Source organism: Prionailurus viverrinus, chromosome B4 (assembly GCF_022837055.1).
Source record: "Prionailurus viverrinus isolate Anna chromosome B4, UM_Priviv_1.0, whole genome shotgun sequence".
Classification (NCBI taxonomy): Eukaryota; Metazoa; Chordata; class Mammalia; order Carnivora; family Felidae; genus Prionailurus; species Prionailurus viverrinus.
Window position 1 is genome coordinate 80481211 of NC_062567.1, and position 27430 is coordinate 80508640.

Below are 27430 nucleotides of genomic sequence, written 5' to 3' on the forward strand. Positions count from 1 at the left end.
CTGATTTTCAGATTTCTTTTAGCCCGCCCACCCACATCCAGTTCTGCTTTTGTAGGAATCAACAGACAGGGGAGAGTGGGATTCCAAGCCAATTTTTTTTTTTCAACGTTTATTTTTTGGGACAGAGAGAGACAGAGCACGAACGGGCGAGGGGCAGAGAGAGAGGGAGACACAGAATCGGAAACAGGCTCCAGGCTCTGAGCCATCAGCCCAGAGCCTGACGCGGGGCTCGAACTCACGGACCGCGAGGTCGTGACCTGGCTGAAGTCGGACGCCCAACCGACTGCGCCACCCAGGCGCCCCCCAAGCCAATTTAGAGTGGAAAGCACATGTGTGTGTAAAGCATTGACCACAGGCCCAGCCCCGTGCTGAGCACTTTACCTTGTTGGCTCACTTAATTCTCACAACACCCCTGTTAGTAGATATTATCGTCCCATTTTGCAGAGGAGAGGACTGAGGCTTAAGGAGGCAAATTCCCATAGCTAGTGAGTCAAGAGTCTGGATTTTAATACTTGCAGCCTGACTCCTCCCCGCCCCTGGCACACTGGGTCTTCTGCTGTGACTTCCCCTCTATCTGGATTGGGGGAAGGCAGGAAAAACACTGACCCTCTCCCACAGAGCCTCAGCCAGTGACACTACTTCCTGGATGAGAAGGACGGCCCTGAAGCCCACAGCAAAGCCAGCGCCACAGCCACAGTCCCTCCAGTCTCCTTGCAGCTCCCCAGCAGCCCAGACCCACCACCGGCCCTCCAGGACCAGAGGCGCTCCAGACAGAAACTCAGGTGGGTGTCACCCTCTCTCAGGGAAGAAGGGAATCAGGGCTTGAAGATAATTGGCTTTTCTGCACAATCCACAAATGTTCCCAGGGATAAATCAGAGGGGTGTGTGTGTGTGTGTGTCCACATCCATAGCCCAGATGGCGGGACAGAGTTAAGACTTCCTAAGGAAGGCCCACACGAAAGGGCCAAGGGGAGAAGTGCCAGGAGAGAAGAAGTGGAGGTCAGAGATGGCCTGGGGCTGGAGATAGGGTGGCACCGGCCAGGCTGGGGAGGAACCTGGTCAGACACCAACAGTTCTGGTCTCTCCCACCACTGAGCCCTAAGAAAATGTCTCTGCTCGCAGGTCAAAGCTGGCAAGGGAGCTGTGTACTGTTTATACACAGTTTGAATATTTAAACTGCCTTTCTTGCCTCTTCAGACCCAGAATCTTCCCCCAAAGCCTCCTGGTCCCGGTAGCCCACTAACTTGAGGCTTAAGGCTGCTTTTGAGGTCTCCGTTCTCTTCCAACCCTCTCTTCTCCCCACCAGGCATTTGCTGGTCCTGATGTCAGTCAGGGAAAACATGGGGCCTACCCCCTCGGAAGGGTTCACCACAGCACCTGCCAGTGACTTTGGGGAGATCCACAACTGGAATGAACTGCTCTACTTCTTCAACCACACTTTGCCCGAGTGCCACATGGAGCTCAGGGAGGACACCAAGCAAGTGACCCTCTTTGTCCTCTACCTGGCCATCTTCGTGGTGGGGCTGGTGGAGAACCTCCTGGTGATCTGCGTCAACTGGCGCTGCCTGGGCCGGGCGGGGCTGCTCAACCTCTACGTTCTCAACATGGCCATAGCGGACCTGGGCATCGTCCTATCTCTGCCCGTGTGGATGCTGGAGGTCATGCTGGACTACACCTGGCTCTGGGGCAGCTTCTCCTGCCGCTTCACTCACTACTTCTACTTTGCCAACATGTACAGCAGCATCTTCTTCCTGGTGTGCCTCAGCATCGACCGCTACGTCACCCTCACCAACACCTCTCCCTCCTGGCAGCGCCACCAGCACCGGATGCGGCGGGCCGTGTGCGCGGGTGTCTGGGTCCTCTCTGCCGTCATCCCACTGCCCGAGGTGGTGCACATCCAGCTGGTGGAGAGCTCGGAGCCCATGTGCCTCTTCATGGCGCCCTTTGAAACGTACAACACGTGGGCCCTGGTGGTGGCCCTGTCCACCACCATCCTGGGCTTCGTGCTGCCCTTCCCTCTCATGGTGATCTTCAATGTGCTGACGGCCTGCCGGCTTCGGCAGGCGGGATGGCCAGAGGGCCGGCGCCACTGCCTGCTGGTGTGTGCCTACGTGGCCGTCTTCGCCGTCTGCTGGCTGCCCTACCACGTGACCCTGCTGCTGCTCACGCTGCACGGCACCCACGTCTCCCTCCACTGCTACCTGGTCCACCTGCTGTACTTCTTCTACGACATCATTGACTGCTTCTCCATGCTCCACTGCGTCGTCAACCCTATCCTCTACAACTTTCTCAGCCCGAGATTCCGGGACCAGCTGCTGAGTGCTGTGGTCCATTACCTTCCCAAGGTCCGGGCCAGGGGGGACAGACGTGCTTCCTCCCTCTCCTCCTCCTCCACTCAGCACTCCATCGTCATCATCAAGGAGGGCGCCCAGCCCGCCACAGCAGGCCCCAGCAACACCCAGGCCTGAACTTCTAAGCGCCAACTACCTCGCCCATCCCTGCCCCTCAGCCTCTCCCAGGCAGCTGAGGTAGATCCCACTCTTCTCCATCAGCAAACTAGGAGGCTAGACGTGTAGGTGAGAGATTTTTTTTTTTGGGGGGGTGGTGTGGGGGAAAGGGTCAGAACACTCATGGTTAATTTTGAGTATCTCCTGTCATATTGAGGTGAGAGGAGGAGAGGGGGCCAGGGAGGGGTCGAGAACAAGTCCTCAGTGTTGTACTATTTGTCTCGGTCCTCAGGACTAAAGAAGACACTCAGGAAAAAAAAAAAAGTGAAATAAATAACAGAGACAGCCATGACTCTGGCTCTTTCAAAACTCTGTACTTCCAGCTGGGATAGGCTAAAGAGATGCTCAACAGAGACGCACTCATTTCAGCAATCACCCTGGCCGGAAGGAGTGTGCTCCGCAGGGAGCTCACACAACTTTCCTTTTGTGTTTGTGTGTTGCTGTTCTCCCAGAGAACTATGCAGGCTGTGAGGACAAGAGGTCAGAGGCCAAGGAACCAGGAGGCCTCAGCAGGACGTTTCCTAGCATCCTCAGTGAGATGACAAATGGAGGGGGGTGAAGCAGAGGTCTGGCTCCCCACCCTTCCCACCATCCAGGAAGTGGCTCCATTTCCTTGCTGATACTCTCCCCTTCATCCATCCTGCTTCCCTCCCCCCGAAGCAGAGGAGCCATCCCAGAGTCAGTGCTCCTCACGGCCCACCTGCTCCTGGCTTCAGATCTAGGACATCTCCAGACTTCTAGAAAGAGAGGCTATCAGAAATCCATCCCCATCCCGCGCTTTCTCTCCAGATCATAGGAAAATATCAAAGGATGTCCATTCTGGGAGCAGACCTTGGGACAGCCAGCAGCAGGCACTGACAGATGCTCTGTCCCTCAGCCCTTGTCCCCTGCATGGGATGGGGAGGCAGAAATTTTCTGATTCTGTCACAGGGCAGAGTTCTGGTATTCTTACTTTTTAAAAAATGTTTATTTATTCATCTTTGAGACCAAAAGAGTACAAGTAGGGGAGGGGCCGAGAGAGGGGGAGACACAGAAGCCAAAGCAGGCTCTAGGCTCTGCGTTGTCAGCACAGAGCCCGAGGTGGGGCTTGAACTCACAAACTGCGAGATCATGACCTGAGCTGAAGTTGGACGCTTAACCGACTGAGCCACCCAGGGGCCCCGCTCTGGTATTCTTCTAAGTCTGTTCTCACCGCTAAACTTCATTCTCCTTGGCCAGGTCTTTTCATAATTTTCCTGTCCTGCAACTTACTTCTATTCATGCTTGTCCCATAGATAGGAAATGAAGTCTTCTTATTAATAAGTAGGTCTTCTGGGGGCACCTGGTGACTCAGTCAGTTAAGCATCCAACTCTTGATCTTGGCTCAGGTCATGATCTCAAGGTTTGTGAGAGTGCAGAGCCTGCTTGGGGTTCTCTCTGCTCCCTCCCCCCGCCCCTACTCATACTCTCTGTCTCTCAAAATAAAAGACAATTTTAAAAATCCTAAAAAAAAAAAAAAAAAAAAAAAAAAATTAGGTCTTCTGTAAACAACTCATTTATCAGGGTCCCTGGGTGGCTCAGTCAGTTGAGCGTCCAACCTCAGCTCAGGTCATGATCTCACAGTTCGTGGGTTCGAGCCCCGCGTTGGGCTCTATGCTGACAGCTTGGAGCCTGGAGGCTGCTTAGGATTCTATGTCTGCTTCTCTCTCTGCCCCTCCCCCACTCACGCATTGTCTCTCTCTCTCTCTCTCAAATAAAACATTAAAAAAAAAAATCTTTTTTTAAAGACTCATTTATCAGTTAGGGTCTAGGCCCGTGTCCACAAAGGCAAGGCCTAAGAACATGATCCACTGGTTCCAAGTCTCTGGCCTCCTAGTCCTGGCTGTGGAGAATGAAGGGCTTGTGGGCATAATCACTGAGAGCCTCTGTTCTGCTCAAGGGCTCAGTATTTCTGGAATGTTTAACTTGGAACAACCATTCACTGACCCAGAGTGCTCTCTCCTCTGTTCTTAGAAATCTGAAACCATATTCACCAGATGCATGAAACACGTGCTCCAATAGTGTACATACCCGTGCATCAGGAGCACAGAGGGAAATCCCCCTATGATCCTCCTGCTCGTTGGGCCCAAATCTCAAAGGGTCTTAAGTGACAAACAGCTGCTCAGTGGCACAGAGCTGAGGGCTTTTTCAACCGGGAGAGTCCAGGTTGTGACATGGGGTTGCAGTAAGGGTTTAACCCAGTAATACAGAAAATGCACTAAAGACCCTCGTCCCTTGTGCTCATATAAAAACCAAGCCAAAATCTGATGCCTACATCACTGCCTCCTCGGACTTAGGCTCCAGAAGCTTCCTAAAGGGAACCTAATTTTACACCGGTCCTATCCCAAGTGACCTCAGAGGCCATCCCCCCATGGTCTCACTCTTCTCACAGATTTCTCTGGCAACCGCTGTCACCCAGGGCAGTGTGAATACCTCCTCAGGGCCTCGGGAGGACAGAGAACCAGTGATACTGACCACAGCAAGGCTGCTCGGCTCAGCACTGACTGAGCACCGCTGGGGGTCACGCCTGGCCACTGTGCTGAGACCAAATGGGCCACATCACGCCCAGCCTCTGGGGTCTATCTCCTTCTCTGTGGAGGTACATTTGTTATCGACCTCGTGAGATTGTGCCAAACATCCACCTCCTCCCTGATTCTGCCTCTCTCCACTCCAACATACCATGTCAGTGAATCCGATGGCACTGGCAGGACACTTTGAGGCCAAATCTCTTGTCCAACTAGACATGAGCAAGAGTCCCACTACTCTCTGAGCCAACGGAAGATCCCCTCAGGGAGGCTTCCCCTGGAAAGGTTGGGTTATTGACTTAATTTCCCACTAAAAACAGGTCAACAAGTCAGCCCTGGGGGATTCCAGCTACAGGAAAGGAAGCTGCCACCTGGAAGAATCCTGGCAGCTGCTGAGAAAGCTGCCGCTAACGGGTGCTGGGCTCTGATCTCAACAAGGGACAGTAACCCCAGTCAGTAGGAAAAGAATTCTCGTTTCAAATTTCCTTTTTTTTATTCTAAATAAAAACCACACTTTGTGCCGAACAATGGAATATAAAAGAATCAGATGTACAACGATTTTAGACATCTACTATTTGGGAAAAGAAGTTTACAAAATATACAAAACTTTACAGCAATAGATAGTAAACACTTAAATATTAGGAGGTCAGTACTTATTAATTTAATGGAAGGAAGTTAGACGTCAACAACTCTTCTTGGTTTCGTAAGAGACTTTCGCTAGCAGAGGTGGGAGGGGAGGGCAGACTGGACAGGGGGAGGGGTGTTAAAGAAACATTGAAATCAAAACAGTTTCATTTCCATTCGGGTGTTCAGCTTACGATGCGTGATCACAATGAAATCAATGCTGTGTGCCTGTGCTTCCTGACTCACTCAGTGCAGGACTGAGGCAAAAGGATGTGTGGGGACCTCCAGATGGGCAGACTTCTCCACACAGCCCACTCCCGTGCCAACAAAATCAGTGTCCATCTATAAAAGGATTTGAATTTGCTTCCAAAGATGAGTAGTCTCAAGAATAGGGCACAGCAAGAGGCCAGAAAACAGAGTATTCATCAGTAGCAAAACCTGACTGGGGAGAAGGTATTTAAGCCCAAAGGTTTGTCCTGGAGACCAAGGGATGCTGAACAGAAAGGAAGAAAGTCAAAAAGAACTTTTACCCATTTCCTGGTTCTTAGAGGTCACGTGGGCCCAACTCCCACCTCTTTTTTTTCCAGCTAGCCATGAACTATAGAGACTCCCTGGGGCCTTAAAGTTTAGGACCAAATACTAAAATACAGCAGCGCTTCCCAGCAGGTGCTGTGGCCATCAGTGAGCCATCACTGAGTCACAGGAGAAGCAGGATACAGATCCCCTCCTCTGGCCACAAGCAGCCTCTGCTGTTTCTTCCAATGTGCCATACAAGTATTACCTTTTTCCCTTAAGAAACAGGTTGGGAATAGCCTCATGCCTGGTTTAATGCTCTACAGTCGCCATCTCGAAATTCTTCATTTTTAAACAAAGGGCTCTGCAAATTACGTAGCTCGTCCTGAGTCAGAACAAGAAAAAGGAAAAAGGGAGAAAAAAAAAAGACATTCAGGGGTCAAAGAGAACCTCAGAACAATACAGCAGACTGCTAAACTGGGCTCCAAGGTGGGGAAGGGGGGGCGGTGGGGAAGGGGGGGCATGGGGGCAACAAAATCAAATGAACAGAAGGTTGAAAAAAAATAAAAAAACTCAAAAGAAAATGAATACCTTCAACCAGGTATCCCAGATGCCCTCTGCCACAATAGAGAGTTTCAAGTAAAACAGTTCAGAAAAGAGTGAGCTGGAGGCAGCAAACATGACTCCAAACAGAGGGAGGGGTCAGGTGTGAATATGGGGACAAGCAGAGGAACAGGGTTTGGTCAGTGAGCCTCATGAGCTACTGACCCTGCTACATGTCTAACTGCAACCAACCGGGCCACCCTGATCAACCACTTGACCTCAGGAGGATCAGGGAACGCAGTTTTTTGTTTAGTGTTTCAGGGGCAAAGTTTCAAGGATTTGCTTTTTGGTTTACTGGCAAAAAGGGAAAACTTCACAGTTTCAGGTTAAGTATGCAGACTACCCAGCATCCATGATGCCCTCCGTTAAGGAAAAGGGTTTCTCCAGCGCACTGATCCATTCGCAGCTACCTGGCTGGGTTCCAGTAAGTACCACCTCTCTCAAATCTGACCATTCAAAAATCAGTCCTCATCAACAGTCTGGGAATTACCCAGCCTTGAAAAGCTTAGCAGACACTAGACGGTAGCCTTTTGCACGTTCTCCTTAAATTTCTAATGGTCAGCATGGGGAAGAAAGGGAGAAGCCAACCAGGGGTGAAAAATCTCAGCACTGGGGCACCTGGGTGGCTCAGTCAGTTGAGCGTCCGGCTCTTGATCTCAGCTCCGGTCACGATCTCCCGGTTCGTGGGTTTGAGCCCCGCCTTGGGCTCTGTGCCGACAGCATGGAGACTGCTTGGGATTCTGTCTCTCCCTCTCGCTGCCCCTCCCCTGCTTGTACTGTACTCTCTCAAAATAAATAAACTAAAAAAAAAAAAAAAAAAAAAGTCTCAGCACTGCTCTCCTGACAAGAATGACCTGAGGCAACAGGTAACAAGTTGGGTTTAGATGGTGAAAAGTGGCCCCTGTACAAATCTCTTCGTGTAACAGTCACCCCACCAGAGAGTCATGCACCCTAACTGGGAGGCTTTATCAACTTAGGGCTAGGGAGAGAGACAGCAAGTCCAACAAGGACGGAGCTTTGGCTTGCCTGTATATCTTAACATAGCTTCCCAAGTTTAGGAAGGATGAGAAAATGTGCAAAAAGGTCCTTCATATAACTTGTTACCCTCAACACAATCCCCAATCTACTCAATCACAGGAAGGAAGAGGGATAAAAGGCCTAGGAATTTAATAGGCCCCAAATTTCTAGAACTTACATCCATTATCTAAAGGGTAATGCAAGAGACCATGTGGAGAGAAAGAAAAGAATTTGCTTGTTTAAAGGCTTGACACCTTCTCCCCTATTCTAGCCCCTGTTTCCCAAATCTCTGGCCAGGATTGTCCCCTGGAATATGGCTACTTGCTGGAGAGAAACTCATTTTCCTGAAGTCACTAATCCAAAAGAGATGCTGGATAATATGTATATAAAAGCAAAAATAAATAAATATTATTGTCCAAAAAGGCTCTGTGAGTGAATTAAAACCACTTGCTTGTGAAACAGCCCGGGGTGCGGCTGAGTCCCACCAAGGGCAGTGTCAGGGCCTCGGCCAGGGACTCCCAGAGCTCGCCTGAGCAGGGTGAGGTAGTATGAGTTACTGAGGTGCTACCTTGTGAATATGCGAGATCCGAGGGCCCTCTCCCTCAAGCCTTCTTTGGGCAGAAACCCCTCAAAAGCCACAGAACGGAGCCAACCAGCCCCAAGGACTGGGCAGACTCCATCACAGCCACCCAGGGAGGGCCTAAACCAGCTGCCCTCCAATAGCGCCCCCTGGTGGCAATGCAATGACAGATCAGGATAAATTCCAGCAGGTCAAAGGTGAGCTGCCAAGGCTCCCGGCCAGTTAGTGTACAAAGTAAACAACGGGTTACCCGACTGGGACAGACAGAGCGCGCATCCCGCTACACACCATGTTACCCAGGTCCCTTCAATCCTGAAGGGCTCACAGTCCATCACTCTGCCACCTCATGGGGTCTTCTCATCTACACCACAGGTCAAACACACTTCTAGGTGGGAGACTGGATGTAAATTAAGGCAAGGCTGCTGCTGTCAGAGACATCCCCACCTCTCCACCAGGAAACTCAAGCTCGACGGAGGCCGCCAGATGACAGGTGACTGTATCAAAGTGGCTCCTTGTCCTCTTTACCCCAAAGGGAAGGCCTAGCAACCTGGGCTATAACTCCATAAAACCGTATTTCTTTGGAATTGAGGAGAAAGGAGAAACCTCCCTTCCTGTCCATCCCGGCTGCCACTTCTGGCGGCACCGCAGGCCACCTCTTCTGACTGGCAAGGATTCATCCCAAAGCGTTCTGACCTAAATAGAAAGCTTTGTCCCCAGTTTGGATCTAGCTGCCAAAAGATTTTACTGTCCCATCAGCAGATTAGAGTGTCGCAAAAAGCAGGCACCTCCATCCCATCTGCCTTTTCCCTGCTGAGGGCTGGGCCGGGAACCTGAGGTGAGCTGCCCTGCTGACTAGTCTTTTCCGAACGACCACATTTCCAAAATCTCTCTCACAGCTGGGCGTCCCAGTTGGAAATCTGGTACTAACACCCACAGTGAAAAGCCCTCTCTCCACCTCCTCTGTTCAGTGAGGCCGTTGGTTGGATTGTTAGCAGCATAAAACCTATCAGTAAACTAAAACTTGAGAGGCTCGGAGAGGGGATCTAGTTGACGCCAACTGCCTGACCAGATCCCCAAACCGGCCTCAAAAGAATCAAAAAACACAGCCCTTCCTGGGCAAGAACAGGTAAGGAGGTAAACATGATAGGGCCGTCGCTTCTCAAATACAGTAACAGCTCATGTGCTCTTTCTTCTTCTTTTCTTCTTTAAACACAGGACAGAACAGAATTCCTAGCAAGGCCAAACTGAAACTCCGGCTGGAGAGGGACCAACAGCCACTAGAAAATCAACGTCCTGGCTGCCGCCTGGGAGCTCCCCCTAGCTCCGCTGGGACCCAGTCAGCTGTCCGGGTTCTTTTCTGCCTCTTTGGAATGGATAATGTACATGAAGGTCTGTTCGATGGTGAAGTCGGGCGGGAGGCTGCCTTTGTGCACGCCGACGTGCTTGCTCATGAGGTTAAGGGTGGAGCTGTAGTGGCCACAGACCGTGCAGCGGTACATGAGGGCCCCCGAGTGCGTCTTCAGGTGGCACTTGATGGTCGAGCGGCCTCGGAAGAACTTGTGGCACACCTTACACTGGTACGGCTTCTCGCCCGTGTGGATCCGCCGGTGGTAGTTGAACTCGCTTGTGTGGGCGAACCTTTTGCCACAGACCTTGCAGCTATACTTGCTGTTCCCAGCTTGGCCCTGCAGAGCCAGCTCCTCACTCAGGAACTCCTCCGCGGGCAGCTTCCGCTTCTGGAGAGCTGGGTGCTGCAGCCCAAAGCCAGGCCGGGCGTCAAGGCCACTGTTGCACTTGTGCTGGCTGACGTGGTAGCGATAGGCGGCCTCCGACTTAAAGCTCTGGCTGCACAAGTGGCAGCGGAAGAGGGCATCTTCCAGGCTTTGGTGCACGGCCATGTGCTTCTCTAGGAGATGCCAGTCCACAAAGCTGTTCGCACAGACAGAGCAGGAGAAGACTGAAATGCCGAGATGGGACAGCGTGTGCCACATGAGGCTGCAGAGGTTGAGGTGGCGCTGGTCACAGACGCTACAGGCCTGGCCCTTCAGGTTTAGATGGTCCAGGATGTGCCCCCGGACCACGTGGAAATCTTTGGCCAGTGCCTTCCCACAGGCAGCGCATTTCAACTCCGCGGAGGCTGTCCCTGAAAACAAACCCAGCTTCCCAGACAGGGGATCATTGGGGTGGACAATAATGTTGTTCTCAAATATCCCATCCCGTCGGTGGAGGGTCAGCTGCCACTGCGTAAAGAATTTAGTTTCACACATGTCGCAGGAGAAGAGGAAAATACCAATGTGGGACAGGACGTGGGTCACCCGGGAGTTTCGGTCCTGGAAGTGGGTCTCACAGACCTTGCAGTTGCCTGTCAGCAGGTCCACGTGGTCCCGAGCATGCTGTCGGATCAGCTGAATGTTGGGCTCTAGAACTTTCTTGCACACCTGGCAGGGCATGGCCTTATTCTCTCGGCTGTCACTCTCTCCAAAAGTCAGCTCATCCTCACTGTCGTCACTCAACTCGATCACCTCCTCGGCCGTGCCTGTCTCCTCAGTGGGGTCTTCAAACGGCAAGTCACCATCCCCCAGGTCCTCCAGCTGGAGCTCATCCATCTGCCCAAAGCCTGGATCTTTGGAGTGGTCGCTATTGCTCAGACAGGAGTTGGTCCCAGTGGTCATGTCAATTGCGTTGTCAGTGGTGAAGAAACTGTTTTTACTGAAGTCTCCATTGCTCTGAACTTTGTATGGCTGGCAGCAGCTGGTGCTGGTTTGGATGCCCATGCTGACAGTGCCTAGGCCTGGCGGAGTCGCCATCCTGGGGACGGAAGTGAAAGGAGCAGGAGCATCATGGTCTTCTGTCTTTGGCGGCAGTGGCTGCTGTGGCAGAGGCAGGCTATGGTTAGTGTCACCGGTAACATTTCTCTCTTCGTCTTTACAGCTTCCTCCAGCATCACTAGGTAACACGTAGTTCCTATCAGGACCGAAGTGCTCCCCACCAGCCCGGAGGTCTCCAAGGGGATAGGTAGGTTCTGCCGAGCTACAACTCTGGGCGCCAGAGTGGCTCTCACTGGCGCCGGTCAGGGGCTTGGCCACGGCCGTGCTCTCCAGGTCAGGAAAGGTGGAGTGGCAGGCCCGAAGGAGATCCTCCATACCCAGGCGCTCGGCCACCTCGTAGATGACCCCAACATTGATCAGGTCTGTGAAGAGCTCTGATGTGTAGACAAAGCTCAGAATCTTCTCAAAGTTGGCAGGGGTGATGAAGTCCACCACGTAGGTCCTGGCGGCATCGAGCCCAGTGTTCAGGAAGAGGTTCTGGAAGTAGCCAGCTGCACAGGCCAGCACGGCTTTGTGGGCCGGGAAGGAGCGGCTCCCCACCACAATGGTGACATCGCACATGGTCTCCGAGAGCCGGCACTTGTTGAGTTCCTTCAGCAGGTTGTTGGGGTGGTTGGTGCTTTGCAGTTTGATCCTCATGCCCATCTTAGCAGCTCCTGTGAAGTTGCCTCTGTATCAGCACGGTTCACCTACGGATAGCAAAAGGAAGAGATGGATGGCCACACACATCCCTGCAGGCGAGGAGCTCTGCGGAAGAAAATACCGCCCGTCTGAGTGTTTCCAAGCCCTGGGTGGAGAAGAGCAGGAGAAAATGGACGTGGAGAGCTGGTCTATGCTGCTGGGCGCAATGACGGGACAATGACCCCTCTCCCTGCATAGTCACAGAGTCGTCCTAACAAAATCCAAAAGTATTGAAAAAAATCTGACAGCTTGGTCTTTAAGAGTCAGTAAGAGAGGTTGTAGGCCTGGTTGGACAGGAGCTAGTGCCTCAGAGCCAAGCCAGAGGCACCCTCTCAGACACCGTTTTTATTTCATTACCAGAGCCACGGCTCAGATTTTACTCATATTAATTTTCTAATTTCTTCCTGAATACAAGCTTTCCTATCTCATTGAGTACATTCACTTCTCTTACAATTGCCAAATGCCATATACATCTTGGGACACAATTACCAAAGCTCCATTAGCCACTGAGGGCAAGATAAGGTTGCTCTTTTAGTTTCCTATCAATGCTGTGTCTTTTCAGTCCAATAAACCTCTTGCTCATTCACGAGTTCCCATCTCTCCCTGCTATCTGCCTACTCTCTTGTCTCGCCATAGCCCAGAGCCATCCAGATAGTGTTCTGTCACCTTCTCTGTATGCTGTGGATGAAGCTAAAGCACTCAGGACCCAAAGAAATAAAGCAAAGTAGAATACACTGTGGTATTTACTCTTACTTAAATGTCTTTTTTTTTTTTTTCCTTTTACCACCCTCTTTAGGACTTATGCATACACTGACCAGAACTACCAGATTTGTACTTGATGCTCTAAGAAGGCATCTAATTATATAGGTAAGACTCCTAAAGGCTTCCCAGATCCCACTTTTCCCCCCTTTCGAGTACTGCATGCCTAAGGAAGACAAGCTAGCTACATTCTCCTTCAGTCTCACCCACCCGCGCGACACAGCCCCTTTCTCCACCTCACCACCTCCTACTAACTCCCAACTTTTGCTGGGGTCCAAGAAGCTTCTGCGCATTGCTGGGATACCAGTCAAGCATCTCCCGGGCCCTGGTGGCCACACACCAGGTCGGGGCACCGGAAAGCCTGAGTCGGGGGGTGGGAGGGAGGCAGACTGGGAACTTCCGAGAAGGCACCCCAACAATCTCGTGGCGCCGCAGTCTCCCCTCTGGAGGGTCGAATCCAGGAAGAAGGGCGTTGGATCGGGCGAGGGTGCTCCAATCTGGGGGCCACCGAGCACCTCGGTCCCTCCTCAAACGGCGGGGGATCCCCCGGAGCGCCTCCGGACGGGGGCCGGGGCGCCGGGCCGGACGGGATAGAAGGGATGGGCGGCGGGACCGGCCGGGGTCGGCGCGCGGCCGGGAATGATGGGTCCGGCCCAGGGGAGCCGGCAGGAGGGAGCCCAGCAAGAGCGAGAGAAGGGCCGGGAGGGGGGTCGGGCCTCGGCCAGGGGCAGCCCTCGGCCCGGCCGCGCTTACCCGGCTCCGCGGGGCCCGAGCACCATCGCCACCGCCGCCTCACACAAAGGCCCCGGCCCGCCGTGCCCGGCCCGACGAGGAGGCGGCGCCGCCGGCCGCGGCCAGACTCTCCATCCGCCGCGCCGCTCGCCGCGCCGGCCCGGGCCGCCCCCGCCGCCCGGCCCGCAGCGCCCCCCGCCGTCCCGGAGGAGGCAGCGCCCCCCGCCGCTTGGTCGCAGCGCCCCCAGCCGCCCGGGAGGAGGCAGCGCCCCCCCACGGCGGGGCCGGGCGCCAGGTGGACGGGGCCGGAGCCGCCAAGACTCCGCCCGCCCCCAGCAGCCGGCCGGCCGGCAGGGCCCCCGCGCGCCGCGGGACCCCTGCCCAGGCCTCACCTCCCGCCCCCGCGCGGCCCTGGGACCGCGGGCCCGGCCGCGGCGCGAGCAGCTGCGGGGAAGTTTCCAACTCCCTTGATCCTGGTTTTTCTGAAATGTTCTGATCTACCAGGTGGAGGACCATTCCCTCCTCGCCCTGGGACCCGGACCTATCCCGACTCTACACTCATCCTCTACCCTGACCTAGGTCTCCTAGTCCCAGAAGCTTCTCAAAACTTCCACTATTGTGGTTTTGCAAAAAAGAGGGGGGAAAGTAAGATTATTTGATTAATTTATAGTCTCCATTAGGCTGTGAGCTAGCTAGGCTGAGAGCTTCCTGAAGTCAGGGATCTTTCTTTCTCGAGAACTACTCAATGCAGTGCTTACCACATACTTCCTGGTCCTTATGATTGGTGCTTAATAAAGCCTGCTTGACTGAATGAACTTGAGGGCTGGGCCCCTGGTACACGCTCTTCTGAAAATTCGAGGATGCCCCTCCTCCCACCTAGGGGCCAAAGGACGGAATTTACAGGATCCCACTCCACCTTGGGAGCCCAAGCCTGTTTCCTGCAGTCTGTCCTCCCTGAAGGCGAGCAGAATTTGCCACCCCAAATATGCCTTTTTGGCATAAGGATTATTTTAGATCGCTTATTTTTAAGAAACGGCAGGCACAGGAGAAGCTCTGAAAGCAGAATAGAAATTACATTTATAAGGGAAATCTCCGTTTGTAAGGGTGTCTCCCTCTCTGTACGAGGAAGAGAAAATGACTAAATCTCCAGAAACTCTTATCAATGGAGAAGGCAAGACTTAAATCTGCCTAACAACCATACCCTTATTTACCATACTTGACCTGAAAACCCTCCATAACTGGCTCTCTACCCCCAGTATATTCTTTGGTCTTTAGCTAGAGATGGTATTTAAGGTGATGGCTTAGGCCATTTTAGGGAGTGACTCTGTTTTCCTGGACATCTCCCATGTATACAGGAGGTATACTGTTGAGGCTACTCAACTTCTGTTTGTTTTTCTCCTGTTAATCAGTCTTTTATTATAGGGTGGTCTCAGCCAAGAACTTGGAAGGGTTGAGGGAAAATTATTTTTCTTCCATTATATCTTCAACTGTTTCTAGAGTTCAGTTGTGCTGCTTCTATCCACTCGTTTCCCTTAGCACTGCATCTACCCTCCAAATCCTCTCCTCAGATGCCCCTGCCCAAAAATTGTCATCAAACCAAAACTCCCTGCCCTCCCTGCCACCGCCCCTCCACCACCATTACCACCGAAGACATTAGCGGTCATGGGCATCCCATCCTCTCCCCTCAATACATAGGAACCCCTCAGGCTCTGGGACCCTTCTCTTTCAGCCTCTCTCCCAGCACATTCTGTCCACTGCCAGATGATAGAAAGCGGCCAGGCACAACACCCCCCCAGAGCAGGCGCACGGTAGAGTTCAGTAATTCCTCCATGGGTGAATGGGAAGAGGAGGATGCGCTGGAAGTTGCCAAGTGATCTAAGACAGTTTGGCTATTCAGTAACCATCAGTTATCTTGACGCATGTGGGAGATTGGGTGTCCCCCGTTCCACAACCTCACTAACTGGTGTTAGATTATACCAAAAACAAGTGTTCTACCAAATGACGCCAATCATGTAATATTTATTAGCAAGGAGATACAAAAACGGTCATAGGACCCTCTTGTAGTTTGGGGGGCAGACAATCCCACTTAGCTCTCTCACGAAAGGGTCACTTGGAAGCTGATACACGTTCCAGTGGCAGGCCAACCCCCACAGCTGGACGAGGTGACCGAGTGTGCCCCTAAAGTGGACCCTCACACAACTGATAGACTCCACACCTCCAGCATGACTCTGAGACGTTAGGCTGCAAAAGTCTGGGGCCTCTTCAAGCTTCCTAACCAAATGCCTTAACTATCTCTGGGGGAGTGTTGACCCTAGTAAATGTACTTCACGAGCTAAGAAACCACCCTAAAGGTGTAGATTAAAGTTTATACTGTTTATAGTTGTGATATTGTGATTTATAATAAGAAATATATATTTTTTTATTTCATTACCAGAGCCTGTAGGTCAGAACACAGGTAACAATCTGGACATGAGAGGGCATCCCAAGCAAGGGGCAGTCTCAGTGGACTGAGCTCTTAACCTGTGGAATCTGATATTATCTTTGGGTAGACAGTGTCAGAGCATTGCTTGTTAGTGTGGCGAAACCACACCTCCACACACGTTGGAATTAGTCCAGAAACTTTAAGACTGAAATCTTTTTAAAGTAAAAATCACCATGCAATCCCAGTCTCACACACACACACACACACACACACACACACACACACACACAGCTAAGTGGAGAAGCCACAAATCCGGTCAAGGTCTTATTGGCCAGGTCTCCTTAGGCACCAACCTCTTTACAGCAGGAAGAGGAGGGCCAGTATTCCTTCACACGTTCTCCAAGTACAAAAACAGGAATCTGACTTAAAATTTGGCTTCCTTTTTCCTGGAATCCCAAGGACTGCAGTTTTTGTCAGCCCCACCAGAGAGCAACCTTTCTGTATTTATGCTCCTACTTGGCAAAGCACTGTGTCATCTCAGCACACACGCCCATCTCCCAAGTCTGAGCAGAAACAACTCTTGAAGCTTTCATGACCTAAATAAATTCCCCAGACTCTGCAAAAGTTACCCCACTTTAAAACCTAGATAGATCATTTTGAAAAGCCAACATGATGAGTCACTGAAGAAAGGCTTGAGGCTCTGGGGTAAGAACATTCTTTGACCTGTAGCAATAAACCTGACCTAAGGGATGCTGAGTTGAGCTTTCTCTCCTCCCTCATCCCCGCCGTTCAGCTGTGGGTCCAAAGTTGCCCCATTAAGGTTCTGGAAAGAGAGAACTTTCACTGGGGTGAAGGAACTGTAGGAAGCGACCTCTGGCTCCGTGGCCCTGTCTCTACACTGCCTTGGGGGAATGGAGCGTTGATGTTGTAGCAGGGTAGTTCAGGGGGTACTGCCAGGCCCTGCACTGGGCTAAAATACGGAGCCTGAGGATCTCCCAGACTGTTCCCTTAGGGTACAGAACACCTCCTTGGGATCCTTGGGCTTACATATTCTGTGGACTGCTAGACCAGTGCTACAGGGGCTGGTGTCAGTTGCATTGTAGAGGAGTCTGAGACAAATGTTTTCCCTTTATAATAACTGAAATGGCCAGCTGACACTGAAGATACCTGCTCCCTTCTTTCTTGGCCTCCGTAGTAACTTCCCCATCCACACCCCATCCTGGCAAGACCAAGCGTTGTTTGCTTGTCCACCGCTGGCTCCACTATAAACAATGTGTATAGGTCACCGTTACAGGATCCATGCTCGACATTTGGAGACAGAAAAATGGTACAATTCAATAGATGCATCCTCCTCTGTGGCTGGGTCCTTGCACAGCCTTGACCTCCCTCTCCTTCTCTAAGTAGAGTCAGATGCAGGGACTGATGTCTCCTAGGCTCATCCTAGAAATACAGACAAGCCATTGAGAATATATTTTTCCTTTATCTGAAGCTAGTCTGTGAAAGTCTTTGACCACCAGAAACCATCTTCCAAATTCATTCATTTATTATTTCTTAAATGTTTATTTATTTTTGAGAGAGAGAGAGAGAGAGAACATGAGCAGGGGAGAGGCAGAGAGAAAGGGAGCAGAGGATCCAAAGCAGGCTCTGTGCTGACAGCAGTGAGCCGGATGCAGGGCTGGAATTCATGAACCGCGAGATCATGACCTGAGCCGAAGTCAGACGCTCAACCAACTGAGCCACCCAGGCGCCCTTCATTTATTTTTTAATTACTAAATAAATCTCCCATACTAATTGTATGAAGGACTGCTGAAGGCACTGTTGGGAAAATTGATATGCATGGCAAATAAAGATGCTTCCATTTATATATGATATATGTATGTGTGCATACATGTATGTGTATATTACGTAGCTCGAAGAGTCAAGGAAGAGAAAAACTCACCCACCAGCCAAATAAATACATCACTCTAGGTCATATGTGAAAATCTTTTATTGTTGAGGAATGGAAAGAGATGTCATAGTTTTAAATGTAGGACACTTACATTATCCAAGGGGATCTAGGGTCAATGCCCACTAGGATTGAGGGTGCTCACTCTGCAGTTTCTCCATCACGGTGAGGTAGAGGGATAGGGAAGGAGTCAAAGCACAGGAGTGTTACAAGGTGGGGGAGGGCTGGGGGGCGAAGAAAGGGAAATAGAGCACGTGCAGCTGGGGGTTGGGAGGTGGGGGGCAGGTGTCTTCATGATGCAGCCCATGAGTCCAGAAGTGGAGTGCTGAGGAGCAAAAATGAAATCACATCTTCTATCCTGTAAAACTCCCACCGACCACTCGTCGGGGAAGCAGTGGGGTATGTAAGGGAGGAAAAGAGAACAGAAGTCTCAGCCCTCAGCTCTCCCTGTAGCCTTTGAACTGGAGGACTGAACTCTTCTAGCCGCAGGAGCTTGTTCCTTCCCAGCTGCAAGTTTACCATGCTACTTACTTTATTTATTTATTTTTTTAAGAGAGGGAGAGGAGCAAAGGGAGAGAGAGAGAATCTTAAGCAGGCTCCCGTGCTCAGCATCCCATGAGTCAGGCAAACTATAGCCCCATTCAACGTGCCTGGGTGCTGATGCTTCCCCAGGGTCCCCCAGTCCCTCCTCCTCTTTCCAGAAACCTCCCAGAGGAAGAAGAGGCCCAGGGATCACTTCCTTTGTTAGCAGTTTCACATGAATGAAATCAGATGACACAATGATCTGTGTTGATCCATCTCACCTAATCTCCTTTAAATGCCAGCCTCCGGGGACTTTATGTGCTATTCTTCCTGGCACCTAACAGGTTGAGAATGCTCCATCAGTGGTGACATTATGAAGGCTGTAATTATGAGACTGGCCCCTCTGAAAGAGCCTAGATTCACCAGCGAGCATTAAAAGTAGATTTCCACAATGCACTTGTTTCCACCATTTGTATAAAATACTATGGCAAAATTGCACTGTAATTATCTTTATGGCCGATGCATAACGCTGGGGGAGACTATGTCATCCAGATATAGCTGCCCGTATAATTATCTGGCGGTCGGCAGGACTGAAATAACCGTCTAATGAGAGCAAAATGATACGGTAAGTACCATGTAATCAGCGAGTTACGGTTATTACGGCTCTTTGTGCCCTCTCACCCAACACTGAATGGGGGGCTAGACCTAGTCTCCAGGCCCAGGGAGCCATGCACAGGCAGTTTCATCGAGAGCCATCGAGAGCTCTTGCTCCTCTGGTCTCCCCTGAGACCGGTGACTGCGGGTAACAGGGATACAGGGACAGGGACAGGAGTCTCTCTGTGCTCACAGAGGCTTCCCGATGCCTCTCTTTTTCTCCCCCCACACCGTCTTTCTTCAGAATGCAAAGAAATCCATCAGTTGGGCCGCTATTGCCGTGTGGGGGAAGATGGGGTTGACACGGTAGTTTCTGTGTTTTGACTAGACGCTTCCCTGGGAGACTCTCATACTCGAACACTAAGGGAGAGATCTGTCAGCCCACTCAAGCCCAGGGTCCAGCCGAGCCAGCTCTAGGCAGACAGGCCAGAGCCAGGCAGGGGGGACACTGGGACATTACCCATGCCTTCCAGACGGCAGTAATCCTAACACAGCCAACACACAGCACTATGCACTGTGTGCCAGGTACTGTTCTGAAGACTTTACCTACGCTCAATCCTCAAAAGCACAACCCTGTAAAATAATATCCCTCCCACTTTTCAGATGAGGAAACTGAGGCACAGAAGGGTTATATAACTTGGCAAAGGGGACACAGCCAGTGAGCTGCAGATCTAGGATTTAAACTCAGGCTATGCTCATACCCATTTTGCTACACAAAGCAACCAAGCTAGTTACACCCTGTTAAATTTCAGAGTTCCTTGCATTTCTTCCTAAAGCACTCTTGTGAAGAACTACACGCCGGACCCAGTCACTGGAGATTCTGAATGATCTGAAAGGTTTTAGCCCACCTAAGAGGCAGAACACTTTACGTACGAATTGTAATAATTGTAATTATTGTGCCTGTAATTTTCAGATGATGGTCTCTTCATCTTATACGTAGATAATAAGAGAATGGAGTCCAAACAACAGAAGTTGCCCATCAGAGAAGCCACAGGAGAAGCCCCTCTCTCCCCATTCCCCACCACTAATGCGTGCTCATGAGTCAGCCAGGGTCCGTGATACAGGGGAAGAAGAAAGAAAGAAGGGTGTGTGTGTGTGAGCACGTGTGTGCATGTGAGTGTGCATGTTCTTTCAGACCAGTATGCACCTCTAAGTGATGGTGTGTTTGGCCAACAGTGTCCTGGGCACTGGCAGTATATTTTAAGGCAGATTTATGAGTATTAGTGCCTGTAGCATCAGAGGAAATGCCTTTGTGGTAACCCCATTCCCCCCTCCCCGCTCCCACAGTCCCTTTCCTCTCCTAACCAACAATTCTTACCTCATTCCACACTGGGGGGATACTTGAGGGTGCCAAAGCTGGGGACATTCTCTTGGTTTACATCAATAGAAGTGTCTGGGGTAAAGTAAACAGTGTTGTTAGGAGAGATGTTTTTGAATGTGACCTTCACCCTGACCCAACAGCGAAGGGCTAGCTAGCCATGAAAGACAGCGTTGGAAGACAGAGTCGGGAACAAGAAGCACGTTGTGTTTGGGAGATAGGGAGGAAACAGATTCCCCCAACTCCTTCCCAGCTGCAGCAGAACTATCTTATAAAGGTCTCCCCATTGTGCTCCTAGGGAGAGCTGGACCATGGATCCAACCCGATTGGGTAGAAGGGCCAAGGAACCCTCACTGTAGCTAAGAAAAGTCCTGTCTTTCCCTCTGGTGACGAATATGAGGCACTTGACTTCTGCCATATCTTTGCCAGTAGTACCCTAAACCCTCCCACTGTACCTCCACACACTCCTACCTGGCTGGCTGTTCCTCTTGCCCATAAGTCCCACGAAGAAGTCGTGCATGTCACCTGTAGAAAAAGGACCAACATTGCCAACAGTGATAATGGGCAGTGGGAGTGGGGTGAGGGGGGAGAGATGTGTCAAGACTTCTGAAATCGGGTTTCTGATCTTTGGTTCTTTATCATGCCACAGCTTGTCCCCCGAGTTAGGGGAACAGGCTATCCCCTAAGCTCACCCTCTCTGCCCACCTCTCCCTCCTCCACACCTCAAGAATTCTCTGCCCCCACAGGTGCTTGGCTTAGAATCTTCACAGCCACCAAGAGATCCTCTTGGTTCCCAATGACCAGCTGACGAAGGGAAAGTCCACCACACTCCTCACACCTGCTTCCTCCTGGTTCCCAGTGACCTCTCACATCCAGGAAAGACTGGCTGAACAGTTGCAGCTGGCTTATTGTCTGTGCCAGCTGAGACGGGGCCAGCCAGAATGGTCACTGGGCCCCACGCCCATGGAACGCTAGCAAGCAGTCAGCAGAGACAGGGAGGGACAAGAGGCTACTCACGTTTCTGGGGAAGTGGCAATTCCTTAGGATCTGTGAAAGCAAGAACAATGTGTAACTGGGGAATAGAATCTGGAAAGTGACAGTTAGAGGGGATTCAGGTCACAACCCTCAATTATTCACCAAGCCATATCCAGTCTCCATCCCACCTGAAGGCTCCTCCCAAGCCTATTTAATGGTCAGAATCTTGCCCCACCACCACACTTCCCCCAAGGCTGCTTCCTACCCACGCTAGCCTTGCTCAGCATTTTGAGCAATCCATCCAGAGAGACTGAGCGGCTGTCATAGAGTTTCCGGAGCAAAGATGGAGGCAGCTGGTAGAGGTCCAAGTCCTTCTAAGGGACAGAAACAAAGAGGGCTGAGGCTCACACCTAATCCTCTTACCCCTCCCCACAAAGAACAACCTCTTCTTGAGCCCATCACAGCTAAACCTGACATTTTGTTTACTTCAGGATTTCCTCTGGTTTACACTGGAAGAGAAGTGGGCTCTCAAACTGTGGTCCACGGAACAGCAGCACCACTGCTGTGGGCTTGTTAGAAATACTTAATCTCAATCTCAGTCCTACCCCAACCTATTAAGACAATCTGCGTTTTAACCACGCTCCCAGGCAACGCATATACACAGCAAGATTTGAGAAGCGCTGGTAAAGAGAACACAGTGGGCATCCCTGTAGGCAGACCAAGTGTCCTGCTTTGTCCAGGACTAAGAGCTTCCCTGGGATGTGGGGCTTTCGGGGCTTACGCTTGTCCCGGGAAAACTGGGACAGTTGGTCACTGTCTCGCAAGCTCAAAGGAGACTGTCCCTTAGGGCTCTCTCCCATCTCCTGCCACCTGTCAGTGAGAAGGGCCATTGGTTCTGTTCTTGGCACATCAGAAACCAGTTTGCCCAAGGATGTGGTTGCCCCACTACGGGAGTGAGCCATGATTTCCGCCACTCCCAAGAAAGGCCCATCGGACAGAGCAAGCATCCTCTGTATTCCATTCCTCAGTCCTCAGGATGGGTGTTCGTAGGCAGCAGGGGCACATCTGCAATCCTGAAATTCCCCTACTCTGCAGTACGTTCGTGGATGTTTCTCTGCCCATGGCTCCCACTACCTCTCATTCTCTTTTCTTCTCCATAGATTTCTGCCTCTGGTTGTCTCTCCCTCTCTCCTTTCTACACTGAATTTAGATTGCCTGGAAAACAGTGCATTCAGAATGACACCTCCTATCCTCTACAACTGAACCCCATTCTGGACCAGGGGCTCTTCATTGTCTTGCTGATTTTTTTTTTTTTAAGCAGCCTGGGCACAGCAGGAAGGTTGGTGGACACATACCACACAGCCAGTTAGTTGCAGCTGCAGGGAGACAATGACAATGATCATGTTTGGAGATTCTCACCTTGAATCTCAGCGGTGCCTCTCTCTCCAGAGCCCAGGTGTCCTTAGGCTCCCAGACACACACACAGCACATTTACACAGATGCACCCTGCATATACCAACCAGTTACCCGGGCACACATATACCCTACCCTCATCTCACCCCAATTTCCCTCATCCTCACAGACCTTCAGGGAAAAGGGGTGAGATGGCAACCTCTCTCTTTCATTGACCACCTGGCCCAAGGTCTTTTTTTTTTTTTTTAATTTTTTTTTTCAACGTTTATTTATTTTTGGGACAGAGAGAGACAGAGCATGAACGGGGGAGGGGCAGAGAGAGAGGGAGACACAGAATCGGAAACAGGCTCCAGGCTCTGAGCCATCAACCCAGAGCCTGACGCGGGGCTCGAACTCACGGACCGCGAGATCGTGACCTCTGGCCCAAGGTCTTGAAGCAAGCTCACTTTAAAGAAATATAGCCAGATACTCTGACCATCTCCAGCTGGAACTGTGGGCTCTGAGCACAGTGTCCAGCCCATTTTTGGCACTCCTTGTGTATTTTTTATATTTTTGAACTGCTTCTGGTCTTTTGGATCTGGTACAATGGCTGCCACCTGCAAGGCTGCCAGCCTGGCGTGCCCCGCGACACATATGGATGAAAACTGATTTCTCTCTTTGCCCTGCGCACGACATCCTAGGCAGCCACTTTTCCCAAATTGTTCAAATATTCTGCCCACCTCCTGTAATGAGATGCTAAACAGAGCTGAGCTGGAGAGGCAGTTAGGCTTCACACACTGAATTTGTAATGAGTTCCACCTATAATCATCTTAAAAGCATGTGTACCAATGTAATTGCTGCCATTTCAAAACCTTGAAAAGACTCCCTCCCTGCTCTCCCCCTGTACCCCTTCCCTGACAACTCCTGTTCTTTTTCTTAGAGAAACTTTGGAAATTGGGGCCTGGTCTGTTTCGTGGAGATTTTACCTCCTATCCTGACTAAGCAGAGGCTAGAGCAGGGCGAGGAAAAGGAAAGAAGAGGTTAGGGCTTAGGAACACCTGAGGTTACTGGGGGTGGATGAGCAGAGCATATAGGAATTTATTTGAATTTTGAAAATAAAATAATACACGTAACTGATAGGTAAAATAGCATATAAATGACCATTTGGGAGAGAAATTCTGAGTATATTTCATACCATCCAGGGAGTGGAAAGGATCTGCCCCCTGTAGAAGGATAGCAATTGAGCTGGACCACCCTAGCTTACCCTTCACAGTATCCCTAAGTCACCGATCAACCAACCAAACAACGTATTGGTAGTGCACTTTTTAGGTACAGGGCTATCAAAGACACGCAGAGGGAGAGAGACACTTAGAGGCATCCCTAGAGACACTGAGAACGGGAGACTGCCAGAGAGTCAGAGAAACCCACCCTCTGATGGATAACCCGGGTAACTTCCACCCCACCTTCCTCTCAACAGCTGTGGAACAGGCAGGGCACCGGCTCTCATGACGCTGCCCAGGACTCTGCCAGAGTGGGCACAACCAGAGGGGGCGCCTTACCTTGTTGTGGCCCCCACCGGGCACCACCTGCTCCTGTGAGTCCTCACAGACAGCCCCCAAACCGTGAGCCAGGCTAATTGCCAGAATGGCTGCGAACAGCAGGGCACTCCTCATGGTGCCTAGGAGGGCAGAGGGACAGGACAGGGGTGCAGGGAGGATGCGGCATGGGTGCAAATGCAGGAGACATTATGCAACTGGCAGCCTGGCTTGATCCTGCTTCCCCAGCCCCCAGATCCACCCCCCAAGCCCTGTTCTGGGGAGAGTATCTCTGAGCAGGAGGGCCATCCTTTGGGTTCAATTTCCCCACTCCCCCACCACACATCTCCCCAGGCTGAGCACCTGGCAATGAGCAATGTTGCAAAAGTGCCAGATGCTAGTCTTCCAGGGAAGATGATAGATCCGTGGGACATGCACCAGTCTGTCTTCATAGCTTGAGAAGGGATCCTGGATTCTATTTTCCAGCACTAGGTGACCCAGACTTAGGCAAAAACTTTCTAGTATTGGAAGGATCAGTCTGAACCCACAGGCTCCAAACATTACTGGTTTTTAAACCCTATCGGTGCTTTCCGCTCACCTTCCCACTACCCTGCTCCCAGATCAAAAGCTGCCACCTTTATTCCCTCCGCTCCTTTATTCCCTCCTAACTCTGGCCTCTGTCCTTTGGTGCCAACTCCAGTCCATCCAACATTCTCCCACTCGTGCCTACCTGTGGAGTAGCTTTGAGCCCAGGGCAGATGGTCTAGCAGGATCAGGGAGCTGGTCAGCAGCAGTGCCCACTCCCCACACGCTGGTAGTGCCGCTGCCTCCCTCCGTGCAGAGAAACAGGGAGTGGAGGGGAATCTGAGGATGTGGCAGGAACACCGGCCCAGCTCCCTGATAAAGGCTCTGGGAGGGTCTGGGGGAGCCGGAGGAGGGGCTGTGAATCACCAATCCCAGGGTGGCTGGAGGGGAGGGGGGAGGCTGGTGGAGAAAAAGGAGGATATAGGCTGCAGACACACACACACACACACACACACACACACACACACACACACAACCACACAAACCCTGCAGTCAGCTGGAGTTATCCAGCAGCCCACTTTCCAACAGCCCCTGAGCTGGGCACACTAAGGAATGATGTTGTATACGCTTTGTCCCAAAATTCCCATGCGGGATCTAGCTCAATAGGTGTGGTCCTTGAGTCTCTTTCTACTCATTGTTCACCCACCAGCTCCTCACCCTTTAAACCTTCAGACTCAACTGCCAGGCCAGAAAAAAATCGGGCAGGTGCTTCTCTGGCCCTTCCACACCACCAGGACAACTAGGTTCAGCCCCCTGAGCATTGGGAGGTGAGTCTGGCATCCAGTCCCATTCTCATTTCTCCCTCTGTCCTCCTCCCAGCTGCAGCTGACCCATCACCTTGGTCCTCAGGCCAAGTGAGGGTCAGTACTTCTCCCCTGCTACTGAATGCAGAAACTTCCCGTGTCTGCCTCCCCCCAGCACTTCAGTGCGAATGCGTCTCCCCACGCCACTCCCTCTCAACCCTTGAATCAGCCTGATTTAGTTGCATTCTTTCAGAGTTCTAACTTCTATCCCTTCTGCTATAATCTTGGAAAGGAGGAAGAGAACACTGTGGCCGAACTGCCCCCAAATCCTTGCCTGGCCTGGCCAGGCCCAGCCCAGCCCAGCCCAGCCCAGCATTGATCTCTTAATTGCTTCTTTTTTTCTCACAATTACATGTTTTCCCAACTCTAGTCTGTCTCCCTGTGGCCCAGGCGTCTTCTCCCCAGACATTTCAAGCCTCTCCTTCAATGGCCCACTCTGTTGAGGGTGCTTGTACTGCTCACTTCATTCCTAAGGTAGAACCCCAGGGGAGAGTCAGAGTAGGGATGGAAGGAGAAGATGCTGCTGAAGGGAAAGGGGTGGGGCGTAGGGGGAAGTGAAAGCAGCTTCAGAGCCATGTGTCACTCTTAGCATTTCCTATTTTTCAGGTGAGGAAATTGAGGCTCAAAATGTTCAGTCTTGGGGCACCTGGCTGGCTCATTCCGTAGAGCATGCAACTCTTGATCTTGGGGTTGTAAGTTCAAGTCCCACACTAGGTGTAGAGATTACTAAAATTTTTTTAAAATCTTGGGGTACCTGGGTGTCTCAGTCAGTTGAGCGTCCGACTTGGCTCGGGTCATTATCTCATGGTTTGTGGGTTCGAGCCCCACATAGGGCTCTGTGCTGATGGCTCGGAGCCTGGAACCTGCTTCGGATTCTGTGTCTCCTTTTCTCTCTGCTCCTCCCCCACTCACACTCTGTCTCTCTGTGTCTCTCAGAAACAAATAAACATTAAAAAAAATTTTTTTTTTAAATCTTACAAAAAAATTCAGTCTTGTGCTCCATGACACATAGCTTCTGGAGAAGAGCCACAAATTCAGTTTTGGGCTTTTTTCACTCCAAACTTCCCTTTCATTTTACTGCAATGCTATGAATTTTGACCAATAAGGAAGCAGTTAACTCTCCCAGAGGAAGAGTTAGTCCCCTCTCTAAGAGACCTGGAGATTTGGGGACTTACACTCTACTACATCGTGGGTTGAGAAGAGAACCGCAGCAATTGGGTACTTACTAAAAAGACTCCCCATTCACCAGTGCCTTCCCCAATCACCCTACTTAAAATGACCACCCTTCTATAGCCCATATCCCCCTTCTGTTTCTTCTCTTCATCACTTATTACATCCAACATGCTAAATGCTTTACTTATAGCCTGTCTACCCCCATGCTCCACCAGAAAGTCAGCATCACATGGGCAAGGACTTTTGTCTGTTTTGTTTACCATGAATCCCTAGCTGTATAATGTTTGGCATATAATAGGTGATCGATAAAAATGTATTTATAAAACAAAAAAGGAACCCTGAGTCTTCCTTCTTGTATTGCAGCCCACAGTGTGGATCCTCCATAGAGCCTTTCAAGTGCTGCAAGGGTCCTGAAATGCTTGTCTCTCCCCTCCACACTCTCAACACCCCACCCACTCTAGGACTTGGTCCATACTGAGAGAAGTCTGCCTGCACATGGCCCCCCGTTCACCCCTGAGGGAGGGCAGCAGCTGGGTCTCAAGGCTCCTTTATTATGTGAGAGGCTGGTGGGGCTTCATCTAAAGCTTCCCATTACCCAGCTAATTACAGGGCTGTCTGGGCCAATCATGGGCCAGGACCCAGTGTTGGGACCCTTTGGTGGGAAGAGGGTAAGAAGCTGGAGCTTGTCTACATGGAAATGACATGGCAGGTTCATGCCT

General features: G+C 51.3%; 3 protein-coding genes across 6 annotated transcripts; 1 reads left to right on the forward strand and 2 right to left on the reverse strand.

The window, feature by feature from the left end:
• The first annotated feature begins 607 nt into the window (after positions 1-607).
• On the forward strand, positions 608-2606 carry GPR182 (G protein-coupled receptor 182). The gene is made up of 2 exons (XM_047866997.1): positions 608-782; positions 1307-2606. Exon 2 carries the CDS (start codon positions 1323-1325, stop codon positions 2466-2468), a length of 1146 nt encoding a protein of 381 aa, XP_047722953.1. The 5' UTR covers positions 608-782; positions 1307-1322; the 3' UTR covers positions 2469-2606.
• A 2710-nt stretch (positions 2607-5316) lies between these two features.
• ZBTB39 (zinc finger and BTB domain containing 39) lies at positions 5317-14090 on the reverse strand. Of its 3 annotated transcripts, none has more exons than XM_047866981.1 (2): positions 13780-14090; positions 5317-11904 (listed from the first exon to the last, which is right to left on the reverse strand). In XM_047866981.1, the coding sequence occupies exon 2, from the start codon at positions 11858-11860 to the stop codon at positions 9725-9727; it is 2136 nt and encodes a 711-aa protein (XP_047722937.1). In that variant the 5' UTR covers positions 11861-11904; positions 13780-14090; the 3' UTR covers positions 5317-9724. The 3 variants fall into 3 exon arrangements, with proteins under 3 accessions (XP_047722937.1, XP_047722935.1, XP_047722936.1); XM_047866979.1 differs by lacking the exon at positions 13780-14090 and adding an exon at positions 13409-13540; XM_047866980.1 differs by lacking the exon at positions 13780-14090 and adding an exon at positions 12996-13534.
• A 3801-nt stretch (positions 14091-17891) lies between these two features.
• On the reverse strand, positions 17892-25021 carry TAC3 (tachykinin precursor 3). Of its 2 annotated transcripts, XR_007154011.1 has the most exons (8): positions 24881-25021; positions 24175-24293; positions 21489-21597; positions 21266-21295; positions 20720-20773; positions 20249-20323; positions 18558-18613; positions 17892-18079 (listed from the first exon to the last, which is right to left on the reverse strand). XR_007154011.1 is itself a non-coding variant. In XM_047866983.1 (7 exons), the coding sequence occupies exons 2-6, from the start codon at positions 24286-24288 to the stop codon at positions 20250-20252; spliced, it is 381 nt and encodes a 126-aa protein (XP_047722939.1). In that variant the 5' UTR covers positions 24289-24293; positions 24881-25021; the 3' UTR covers positions 17892-18079; position 20249. The 2 variants fall into 2 exon arrangements, 1 of the variants encoding a protein (XP_047722939.1); XM_047866983.1 differs by lacking the exon at positions 18558-18613.
• Between the last annotated feature and the right edge of the window lie 2409 nt (positions 25022-27430).

What these genes read in the sequence shown, in the direction of transcription:
- GPR182 (XM_047866997.1), top strand. Translation starts at nt 1,323, where the DNA reads ATGTCAGTCAGGGAAAACATGGGGCCTACCCCCTCGGAAGGGTTCACC.
- ZBTB39 (XM_047866981.1), bottom strand. Translation starts at nt 11,860, where the DNA reads ATGGGCATGAGGATCAAACTGCAAAGCACCAACCACCCCAACAACCTG.
- TAC3 (XM_047866983.1), bottom strand. Translation starts at nt 24,288, where the DNA reads ATGAGGAGTGCCCTGCTGTTCGCAGCCATTCTGGCAATTAGCCTGGCT. An exon ending in ATTGCCACTTCCCCAGAAAC is followed by an intron (nt 20,774 to 21,265) that starts GTGAGTAGCCTC and finishes CTTTTTCTACAG; the next exon opens with GTGACATGCACGACTTCTTC. An exon ending in CAAGAGGAACAGCCAGCCAG is followed by an intron (nt 20,324 to 20,719) that starts GTAGGAGTGTGT and finishes ACTTTACCCCAG; the next exon opens with ACACTTCTATTGATGTAAAC.